General features: G+C 44.8%; 1 protein-coding gene across 1 annotated transcript in view; it reads right to left on the reverse strand.

Annotated features, from left to right (window-relative positions):
- Window positions 1–12,126, reverse strand: part of MBD5 (methyl-CpG binding domain protein 5) — a 33,116-nt gene extending 20,990 nt beyond the window's left edge. Inside the window, exons 1-4 of the mRNA XM_018566780.1 lie at window positions 11,568–12,126; window positions 7,361–7,463; window positions 6,161–6,341; window positions 384–2,459 (exon numbers count right to left, since the gene is read on the reverse strand). Coding sequence (XP_018422282.1) covers window positions 384–2,459; window positions 6,161–6,341; window positions 7,361–7,463; window positions 11,568–11,680 — 2,473 coding nt within the window. The 5' untranslated portion in view covers window positions 11,681–12,126. The remainder of the gene's footprint in view (window positions 1–383; window positions 2,460–6,160; window positions 6,342–7,360; window positions 7,464–11,567) is intronic.
- Between the last annotated feature and the right edge of the window lie 234 nt (window positions 12,127–12,360).

A 12,360-nucleotide genomic window follows, 5' to 3' on the forward strand; every position in this document is an offset into this window, starting at 1 on the left:
ACCTTATTTTTTTTAATAAAGTGTTTTGTGAAAAAAAAAAAAAAAAAAAAAAAAAAAAAAAGGAGCCAGGTATATCTTTTTTTTTTTAAAACACAAATTGACTGCCTGGCTTCTGGAATTGGTCCAGCCCTCCACCTAAAGCAAATTGCAGAATCACACTTTCTTTTTCAAACAAGTGAGCATTAACTGTTAGTTTTGTTTTTTTATTTATACTGTAATACTACAAAAAAATAAAATTAAAATAAAATACCAATAAATACTTACACATGTAATTATATATACATTTTTGTACATATAAATAAAACCAGAAGAGTCTAATGTTTGCATGATAATTACAGACACCCATCCATACACCTCATAAAACAGTCAGGTGAGGAGCATACCTGAATCAGTACTGTTACCAATGCTGTTGGGTATTATTGGTATCGAGGATGATGACTGTATCCTCGGCTGGGAAGGGTTGAGGTGTAAAGGATTTCCCGGATGGTTTAGCATCCCATAATTGCTATTTTGCATCTGGTTGATGAACCCGGTGAGATGGGCATTGGGGACTGGATTGCCACCATGAACAAAGTTAGTGTTTGGGTTTTGGCAGGAAACGCCTTCACCTCTCATCGGTAAGTTATGTGCCAGTGAATTATGGAGATTGACGGCGTTCAGGCTGTTGTCAGTATAGTTCATCTGGTTGGCGGAGCAAGGCAGACTCATATTCGAGTCAGGAACGGTGTTGCTATTGCTGTTCATGTGGGAGTTTTGACAACTCATGGTTTGGAGGAGCTGTGACATGGAGTTCAGTGGAAATGAATTTTGCCCTTGTTTCCTTATTAACTCTGGCCCGTGCTTTTGTAGGCTGGAATTATCGATGGGTGGCGGCTTGAGCAGATTCATCACTGTTGACCCAGGCTGTTTTCTCTTTCTCAAGTCCTTCTGCTGAGACATTAGTTTATCTCTCAGAGCTGCCCGACCACTCTGTCCCTCGGCTGGTGGTAGATGCGAGCTGGAGGCCGGAGGAAACATTGTGGGTAAAGTGCTATTTCCATCACTGCCGCCGCAGCTAACTGCAGGTCCCGAGCTGCTCTTATTACCAGCAAGTTTATTTTGATTTGCTAGCTGTGCTTTGGCTGCTGCTGAAAGTAAACTGCTCGCTGGGAAAGAGGCAGCATTATGCTGGTTCAAAATCTGATTTAAAGGCATTCCCAGCAAACCTGTCTGACCCTTACTAGGAGCATTACCAGCCGATGATGAGGGGAATACGGTGTTGTTTGGGGGGTTCAACATGTTGCCCATGCCACCAATTAATGGATTATGAATGTCTTTGTACTGATGATGGCCATCAGGTTTAGCTGAAGGGCTGGATGGCATGGAGGGTCTTGGAGAGCCCATGTTGGGCCGTGGAGAACGGGGCGGAACTTTGAGGCCAACACAGGAAGGTTGTGTTCCCATTGGAGGCATCATGAAGTTCCCATGGTCAGATGATGTGGAAGAGGAGCGTGATCTTTGGGGTGAGGCCTCTATCCTCCCTATACCGGGTGGCATTGTGTGCACTGGGGAGGTTACTGGGGAAGGAGACAAGGATGATGAGGGTGGATGTTGGATTCTTTGAACATGATTGCCGTGATTCATGTGACCGGGTTTGACAGTTGGCAAAGGGAGATTACTTGGCAAAGGAACAACAGCAGGCGGCATGTTTACATTCATCACAGGTACCTGAGAGTGAACATTTGGATGAAATGTGGAAGTGTTCAATACAGGGTTTTGTAGAACTGGTTTACTTGGAATGGGGTCTAGAATACCAAGTGGATCTTTCTCTGAAGATGTCAATGGCTTTTTCTGAAGAGCACAAAGCGGTGGTGGGGGTGGAGGAGGCGGTGGTGGCAAGGGGGGTGGGGGACCTGGTGTTGGTTTATGGTGAAACATTGCACGAGACATATCCATGTTTGGTGGATAACTGCAAACAGTTTTTTTAGACACTGGGCTGGTAAAAGGGGGGGACAGAGGTATGTTCGTTCTTCCAACCATAGCACAAGATGGCTGCACAGGGGAACCACGCAACATAATGGACTGGGGAGACACAGGAGTCCTGTTTACATGAATGGGACTGGGACTGGGTGGCGCATGAAAGTTGGGATTGCTCCTTGTGAATGCATCAGGACTTCCCAAGGGGTCTGTCCTTGGAGAAAGAGGCCCCTCACCAAAGATTTGGGACCCAGATGAAGCCGGACTTGGCATGCCACCATGACTTCCACGATATGGTGATTTGTGTCCGTGTTCGCTGCTCCCTAATCTCTGCCGTGAATATGCAGAATGGAGGTCATGCTGCTGAGCTCCCATGTGTTCTTTCACCATAAGCTTGAACGGGTTTTTACATTCTGGCATAACAGCATTAGCAGTTCCGTCATGCAACTTATTCCTCATGGAACGTGGAGTCGATGCACGTGTGGATACCACAGGAGCAGAATCTGCAAAATTGACACACAACTTCTATAAGCACACCGTTTTAAAACAGACCGACATTTAAACATACAATAACATTATTTTAATGGGTGGTCCACTTTCAAGAAGAAAATGTGTTTCTGAGCTGGAGTTATGTCACAATAAAAAGCAAAGGAATCCTGAAGCACTGTAGCAGTCTTGCAACAATTATTTTCCCTAATGCAGCTAAGCACTGGGGGGTTTCAAAGAAGGATTACCTAGAGCAGTGGTTCTCAACCTGTGTAACCTCAGGACCTACATTTGTCCTTGGTCATTAAGTCGCAACCAAAGTCACACTGCAGTGGAACGCACAGCATTGCAGTACCACACATTCTGGTGTGGGCGCCTGAACTGTGGGCGGGAGGTGATTTGTTTTGCTTTTTTTTTTTTTTTAAGATCTACCTGGTCTCCCCACCTTACGTGGACTGGAGTGGATCCTCAGCCTGGGGTCCAGTGTGGGCTGTTGTGCTGTGACAGAGCTCCATCTAATGTATATGTGCAATGCCTGTACAACTCCCTTGCTCACCCTGTAGAGGTCACGTGCCAGAATGTGACATCATTCTGGTCCAGGCACCTGCCCTGGACATGTAAGGGAGCTGTAAGCAATGCACATATGGATGGAGCTCCCTCGCGGCCTACCGCACCTCAAGCTGACACTCGGCACCAGGCAACATATTTTAAATGGCTGTTTGGCTCAAGAACTGACAGTGGTGCGCTAGGGGGTGGCTGAGGAGCCTCTCGCATAGAAAAGTGGAAGGCCCACTGAAGACAGGGTCACGACCCACCAGTTGAGAACCAAGGCCCCAGAGGATCCATTGTGGGAGGCAAAAGCAGAAAATTACCGCTGTTCATTAAAATAAAAAAATACTCTAAAGCAACACTTCATTTTTCTTGGAAAACATAAGGACAGTAATATACAAAGCAATTTTTTTTTTTTAAACTGCATTTCTTTTGCCAATTTTAGAAAATCGTGGTTGGCTACAGATAGGATTAAAAGGTCATTTTGAAAAACATTACATAATGGTTTCTGTAGCAATTTTACAAACTTCAGCTAATTTTTAACAAACGTGGATATTCCCTTTAAAAGTGAACACCAAGCATCTAGGTTTTTGGTGGAAAAGAAGTAGGGCACCTGTTGTGTGAAACGATGCTGAGGGCTACAGGAAGGATCACTGACATTTTGAAAAACATTATATAATGGCAACTTTATGGGTCAAACACCTCTTCTTCCTGCTATGGCAGAATGTTGGAACCTTCCACATCAAAATGTGGAGATCAAATTCAGGCAGGCACTGAGAACGCAAGCAGAAGATGGGGACACCGAGGGAGAAACTTTAAAGAAGCAATTCCCACCAGTGGTGGCATTGTGTGGAACTTTTCTGTTAACAAACCAATGACAAACCCTTTTTGTTTTTTAAGTGGTATGCTGAAAGAATAACGTCTCTGCTGCTTCACATCTTGCTTCATATTTAACAAAAGTTAAACTTTTTTTTTAGTTTCCTTGTAGATTTATCCCATCTCCTTTTTGAAATTCCTAACTGGAAATAGCAGTCCTAAGGCACGGCCTTAAATCGGCCGATCTCCCAATGTTTATTTTTTTGTTGGATTAGCGGGCCCATCAACCAGGTCAGTGCCCTTTCTGCTCTTAGCTATCAGTAGTTGGTTACATTCAACGTCACTTGTTCTGTAATGGTAAAGATGTTTTCAAGCTCATTCAAGTGGCTTCCTCAGTTCTAATGAGCAGTAGTCACATATTATGGATATTAAGGGTTTATTTGTATAAAAAACGTAGCCTGACCGCTGCGGAATATCTCATCCAACAGCTCATCTATTAGTCCGATTGTTCTGGTGTTTAAATTTTATCACTGACAATTGGCGTGTCATTGATCTTACACTTTCTCAAAGCTTTATTCTGGACTGGTGGAGTAAACGTGTCCTCCTGACTGGATAATGTGGGACGGTCATTCAGAATTGGAACACTGCTTTGTGGAGTGAGCTTACATCCCGCCAATCACTGCGTTTCATTTAATTTTACTTTGATGCAGTTGTGCACTGAAAGACACAACGTGAAACTAACATACCCGACAACTTTTAGGGCCCATTTTATTTGTGGTTTTCTATTTTAAAAGGAGAACTATGGGGTCAGGGCTTTTCCCTAAGGGTAACGGGAGGACACAAACTAGCGCCCTCCCGTCACCCTAAGCTCGCGGTATAATGAGACGCCACAGCCGGGACGGATCCCGACATTACTGTTGAGATCCACCCAGCTGCGGTATTGACAGCTAGCTCTGCCTATCTAGAGGCAGAGCCAGCTGTGCCCACCCCCTCCCGTTCCGCCAGTCAGCGCTGGAGGATCGGAGCGGGGAGGAATCCCTGCAGGGAGCTGTCAGTGACAGTCACAGCTCTCTGCAGGGATAGATCGAAAAGTGAGCGAGCGACGCTATGTGTTCGCTCACTTCCCGATCTATTGAGCCGACCTGTGACAGTTTCATTGTCACAGGTTGGCTAGAACTATGAGGCTGAGTGATTTCCACTCGCCTCACAGTAATCCTTTAAATTTGTGTTAGGCCTGGTTCACAACTAGGCCGCATTGTTTTTGCGCGTTTGTATGCGAAAGTTCATTGTGTGGTTATTTGCACGTTTTGCACATTTTTACACGTGTTTTAAATAGCAGCTTAAGAAACATTGCAGTCAATGGAGCAACTCGTGTGCAAATCGTGCATGATTGCAGCGCGTTGAGGTGTCGCTAGGGTGTGCACCGGCCCTTAGATCGACCGTCGCCACTCTGATACAGTTTCTTACCACGTTGGACTAAAAAGGGGGCTCGAGGAGTTGGAGAAAGGTCCCACTTTGGATCTAACCAGCTCTTCTCCGTCTCATATTTGTTAGTCCCGGCAGCACAAGGTTTTGTAGATATATAAAACTCGTTCCCAGTGACTGATTACTGGTCATTGACATTTCAAACAATGAAAATAATACGCTTTCTGTGATTTAGCAGTAGTACATGTTCAATGACACCGCAGCCACGCCCCCCGCAGTGCGATGGCCCGCACCCGGAACGCAGGCACATTAGTGCTTGCCTTTTCGCGAAAATAGTACTTGCAGCATTTTTGCAGAATGCACTGGACCGGAACGCAAGCACTAATGTGCCTTTGACTTCAATGCCCCTCCCGCCCCTGAACGCAGAGAGCAGGCCAGCTTGTGTTGCAGTGCGTTCCAGAGGCCGAACGCACTGGAACGCAGACTTTGTGGTGTGAACCGGCCCTAAAGGAGGAAACCTGTTTAACAGTAACCAGTTAGTGGCAAGCAAACTGCCATCAGGGACTGCAATTTTTCGGATGTGTTTTCAATACAATCTTGCCATTAGCACTCAACCACATCAGCATTGGCATAACTGCTGGAACAAAAAAGTAATAAAGGCCTGTGTCAACAAGCTTTTGTTTGCATTGGAACAGCTTCTATCCCCATCCAAGTCAATGGGAATGCTAAAGCAGGAGGTAAAATACAGGTCAAATGCAACTGCCAATGATTTCAGCCGTACCTCCAACGGATCTCTATTGTAAGTGCAATACACCTGAAATCAAGCTGCATTTCCCCACTGACATGTCCGAAGCCCGTTGACACAGGCCCTAATAAAACAAGCTCAAATGACAAAATAGTGCAAATGTATTTTGTTACAATCACTTACTTGTCCCACCCCCGGGGCTTGTTAACACCAGTGAGGGGTGCGGCGTCTCCATGCTCCTGTGCAATGTGGCCACAGCAATGATCTTACGCTTGTGGATGCAAAGCTTGGTCACATCCTCATCGGCCTTAACATCCTCTGCAGTTCTTTGTTTCACAGCAGCTCCAGGGTCAAAATTAAACACCTACAATGGTCATACATTGGATTACATAAGGGTGGGCATGCACAATTCGCTACGGAATAGCCTCTGATACTGCACCCCGGGCCATCTGAGTGCTTTTTAGCTCAACGGCAATCGCATGGTACATACAGAAGTCAACACTTGGCTCTGCGACACACAAGTACAGGAAATGCCCAACTACTGTACTTTAAGCCAAGGGCTATCATAATTGGTTTACCCTTTTCAGCAAATTCTGAAATGTAGAGCCATATAAAGCTCACAGCTAGCAATTCCCCAACCATTTGGAGCTTCTTTTAAAGAAGACATGAAACGATGCTCCGATACAGCAATATAAACTAAGCAAGAGCAGGAACCTCTGTCACTTCTTCCTGTCAGTAGAAAAAACAGTTCATACACATGCGAAACTTTGCTGGCTTCTAGATACACAACATGCTTTACAGTTTGTGTGTCCAATTGTCACCAACACATCAATGAATACTAGCATAGTATTCTCAACTACTTTCAGGCGGTCAGATGGCATGTTGTGCAGTGACAGAGGCGAACAATGACAAGTCTTCAGGGTGGCCACACACTAGCAGATCATTCACTGAGCAAGAATGGAGGGGTAAGGAGTGTGCTGGACTTCATCTTTGGGACGTGCCAGATGGAACCATACAGGGCTTGTGTGGTGAAAGTTTTGCTCCCTTACTTCTATAGGAATGGACATGACCAGATTTAAAGACATGTCAATGTTGGCCATTACTTCTGATATTCAGAAGTGTAGATTCTAACAATGTCAGCTCTTATACACCCCGCTCATAAAAGCAACTCTACAATATGTGGTGCTGTGTGCCAATGCTGGACTGTGAATGCCCACCCTTACTTTCACAAAGAGAAAAATATAAAGAGAAGAAAGATTAGATTGGTCTACATTAAAGACAGCAAGTTATACTGCCCCCCCAATCCCCCCTCCCCTCCCAATGCAACATCCCAGTGTAACTGATCATCTTCGCAACCAACAAAGAAACCAGCTCATAAAGTACCTTCGGCAGAATGAGAGGGCACTCTAAACCACACTTGCAGGTTCCGTCTGTGAGAAGATATGTCTTGACCTGGTCCAAGCATGACAGATGGGATCCACTTGGGCTGCAAAGTAAAGACACAGATCAGCCATATGGGAAAGGGCAGATTAAGCCCTCATTCACACCGCTAAGAGCCGGCCCATACAGATCAGTGCGGCATGCACGGCCGTATCGGGCCGCTCCCGGGAAGGACAGGTGCTACGTGTGATTGTACAAAGCAGCCTGCTCTCTATGGGAGTACGTGGCCGTATACCGCCGTACATATACCCGACCTGCACATCCGTGCGGGTGCCCTTGCCCGGACACAGACAGGATCCATCCCGTCTGCGTATGAGTACGGACACCAGCACGGATGTGCAGCTCGGGTTAGCGTACGGCCGCATACTCCCATAGAGAAGAACAGGCTGCTGCGTACAAATCACAAGCCACACCTGACCTTCCCGGGAGCGTCCAGATACGGCCGTGCACGCCGCACGGATCTGTACTGGCCGACACTTAGCTGTGTGAATGAGGCCTAAACATCTCTAAAACACATTTGAACGACAGATATGTTTAGAGAACAAGGAGAACACACAAAAGAAGCACCGCTCCTCTACGGCTCAGGAAATGAATGAGCTGGGTGCTTGCCACTGGGAGCACATCCTCGCTCCAATATGAGCCCATATAAAACAGAAGAAAAGCTGGCCGCAAACCGGATTCCATTGGCATAGTTTATTGAACTTGTACCACATCACTGGTGTCCTGCCCAAGGTCCACCTAATCACAGGCTTCGTCAAATCATCTCTGAATTGGTGCCGACACTGTCCTTCCTTCTGGAGGGTGGCTACTTTTATTCACCATGGTCCCTGTGTGTGTGGTAAAGTAGTCACCGAACCAAGCTCACAGCCCTGATGGACTACAATCTCATGTTTAGTTTACTAATTTGTATTAAGATTGTAGTCCCATCCCGGGAGTGAGGTTGGAGCGGTGGCTACTTTACAACACACACAGGGACCATGTAAAATAAAAGTAGTCACCCTCCAGAAGGAAGGACAGTGTCGGCACCAATTCAGAGATGATTTGAGGATTACAGCCGAGTGATACACAAATAAGATACATTTTTGTTAATAGTTAAAAGGTACTTGAAGGCATTTTTAAGATTTAAGAGTTCCTGAATTTAGAGTCACTTTAAAAAAAATAGTGAAAAGAGCATACGGCAGTACCTATAACAACCAATCAAAATTGATCATATGCTTGTTTGTCTTCAGTGAATTCTCTTCTTAATCCTGAACTAACAAGCCAGCAAGGGTTGTATTGATTACTAATAGATTTACCACCAACAAATTAAAACACATGTTAAACTCAAACCTTTTTTCAATATTGAATCCAGATCAAACAAATGTACACCGATCAACTATGTATTTCTTTACATTTTTCCCTAAGCATTTAGTCATCATGTTTCCAAACAATTGGCTACAACTCTCTCAGCTCCACTTCCCTGAACGTCCTATCCAGTACAAGATCGCAAGGGAGAACACAATCTCTAGCACCTATCCATCTACTAGCTTGGAGAAGGGAAGAAGAGGGAGGAATGGGGTGCAGGGGGAGAGTCTTGACTTGCTGTGCCTGTGTGTTTGTAGAGAAATACAAAGCTTACCAGCACACACATAGGACCCTGCAAGGGAAAGCTGCCACCCTAGAACAGGAAATCGGTGCCAAACATTTAAACATCAAAACATCAAGAAGCAGCAACCCTTGTAAGTGATTTCATCAGCATTTGAAATAACTTTAAAAACCTTTTGACTTTAATACCCCTTTTAAACACTGGCCATATTTACTTTGATGAACAATTACAAAAGACTCTGAAAGAAAATGCCAAAAATGTAAAAGTCAGACAAAGTGAACTAAATCCCGGCAAAATGAAAACTCACTGTAAACACTTATGCTAATGACTATGATTCTTCTTTTTCAATAGGTATATTTAACCTAACAATTGCAGAGCAGTAGTCTAATCAAGCCAGAACTGTATAGTCTAGTTACTGCAAAAGTTGTTTTTAAAAAGGTGTCTGTTTCAGTCATCCTTCTCCTTGGTTTGCTATGTAAAGTACATGGCTAGGGGGAACATAAAGAGCAGTTACCTTATCCCTCGCTCCCCAGCAGCCGGTGCTCTCCTCTTCTCTCCTCTGGGTTCTGGGCAGGCCCTGGCCTCCTAACGTACAATGCAGGACTGCTGGCCCTGCATTGTACATGGTATCAGAACACCTGTGAGCAATGGAGCGGTGAATAGAAGTGGCCACGGGGGATCATTTGTGCAGTGGGGAGGACCCCTGAGGCTGGGTTCACACCTGGGCGTTTGTAATATGGGAGTTTGACGTGAGCTTCGGGCTGCGCGTCAGCGCGATCGACGAAACGCGAGTTTGACCTGCGTTAACTAAATATATCAGGCTGGGTCTATGGATACGCGCTGAAATCCGCCCCAAAGAAGCTCCAGTACTATTTCGGGCGTAGGGCGTTTTTCAACGCTTCAAAACACGCTGAAATACGCCCAGGTGGGAACCATGCCTATAGCATTTAATAGGATTTCACTTGTTGAGCGTTTTTCAGCGCTAAAAAATGCCCAGGTGTGAACCCAGCCTGAGGGACTGAGGTATAAGCAAATTAAAATGGGTTTTTATGTTACCCCTAGAAAAAAAAGGAACATTTAACCCTTAGAGTGTGTGGGGAATTCAGCTTTAAATACATTGCTGGTACCAAAAAAATATCCGTTTATCCACTACAGACTAGTAGACTACACAGTGCTTCTGCAGCACTGAAATACCATAGTGTTGCCCTCATTAAATTTCCCCTGCTGGATTACAGAACACCACCCTCCTCTCTTCTCCATAACATAAGGTAAAATTGTTCTGTAGTTTTTGTCCCCCATTGCAGAGATTACTCCTCACTTCCTGTGCCAGGAACACCCAATCACTGACAGGAAGTGAAGGAAATCTTCCTGAATGCAGACACAACCAGCAACACTTGAGAGGTTCTAACTCTCACCCTTCCCATTAAAAATAAGTTGTTTTTATTTACCATAAAATCTTTATCTTGAAGTCTATTGAGGGACACAGAAATACAATTGGGACACAGATATAGTTGGGCTATACTGCTGCCCACAGAAAAATGTAAGCCACCTCTGGACTTCAAGAAAAAGATTTTCTGGCAAGTACAAACAATCTTAATTAATTATGTTATAATCCATTGAGAGTCACAAGATTTCAGCCTTAGTAGGGATGTCCAATCAAACGGTGGGTACCAACAACCGACAGATCTACAAGGGGAGCGTGACCCGTCTACAAATCAAGAAGCACTAACACCCAAATCTGAACCAGATCAGGGATGCAAGGGACGCTGCCAATGACCAAGGGGAGGACAGTAGATAAATCTGATGCACAAGACAAGGACATAGGCGCTCAACATCAAAAGGTAAATGATTCCAACCAAAGGAACACTGAGCATGAACCAGTGAGGGGCTGTGAACCAAAAAAAAAAAACAACAACAGGTGGAAAAACCCAATAACCTAATTCTGGAAGAAAAGACCCACAACATGGAGAAAACTCCTAAAAGAACAGGTCCCCAAGGGAAACTTGGACAGACCCAGGTCTGGATAAAAAGACCAGCCGGCCTACACAGGAAGGCCCAAGCCTTACAAACCCAATCTGCAGGATTTAGGGAAGGAAAATACTGATACTAAAAAGAAGGCTGCCAAGCAAATCAACCAATCTTGGCAAGCAAGATAACCAAAGACTGTGAAAATCATCACAGCATAATAACCTATAAGGGTTATAAAGTGACCGCTGAGACTGGAAGAGAACTCAAGGGTACAACCCCATGGGACTGAACCCAAAGTAGTGCCCCACCCGAAGTTCTACGCCCGTCAGCTTGTCACAGCGCTCCCTCCAGCCTGTTTACTTAATTTAGACACAGTCGGGCAACCAGTGGTTTCCTTAGGAGACTGGTATTGGCAGCCCCCACACTGTCCGCATGACAAAGTAACACACACATTAAAAACCTGACAGATGTTCTGTACTTCCAAGAAAAAAATAAAAAAGTAGCAAGAGTAGGGCTCAAGCATTGAACAAAAAAGAAAAACCTCTAGACAAACAAAATAGAAGTCGATCACATAACTGGAGACCTTGTTCTGCTCACCTAATATAAACAACGCCAATCTGGCCCACTCGACGTTGCCAGCCCACTGGAACCTGCACTGACAGCGGGGCGCCATCGTTGTCTCCTCCATCACACACCTTTCCACCATTCATTTTCTTATTGTGATCCAGCCAAGATATTAACAGAAAGAGGACTGCCACATGCCATAGGAACTCATGTCTCTGAGAGGACCAATCCTGCACAGTTGTGTAATCCGCACAAAGTGCATTTGGTAAATAAAGTTTACAACGACTCAGAAGAATGGGTCACTGTCTCCGTAATCCATTTCTGTGCGATATCCCACACGGACCTGGGAACAAAAAGATCTCACTAAGCCACGGTGTCCTCCGGCGGTGAACTGGTAGAATCCATCCATGAGCAGTCGCCGATGTGATAACACATGGAAAATGAGTACTTCATCCTTGTGTATCCAAACACATTGTGATGGGATTGGTGAAGACGGATTATATGCTGCATTCTTTCTGTCTTTTTTTTGTTTTCCAATCTGTAGACAAAATGTTCCAATACTTCCCAGGGGACCTTGTGTTATCACAAACTTGCTTTACTGTCCTAAAATAAAAGACAGATATTAAGTTCAAGATAGTTTAGGTTTACATGTTCTATGCTACCTACAGTCATTTCCTCAAAATATAGCGAGCTGCAAAGCAATGACATCATAGAGAGAAAAAAATGATATTAGACAATATACAGTATATTTATTAGGGATTTTCAGATACCAAGCACTGGACTTGGTACAACTACAGATACTTTTCCACCTCCAAGACTAGACCAG

This window comes from Nanorana parkeri, unplaced genomic scaffold (genome assembly GCF_000935625.1).
Source record: "Nanorana parkeri isolate BGI_ZX_2015 unplaced genomic scaffold, ASM93562v1 scaffold974, whole genome shotgun sequence".
In the NCBI taxonomy this organism is placed as follows: Eukaryota; Metazoa; Chordata; class Amphibia; order Anura; family Dicroglossidae; genus Nanorana; species Nanorana parkeri.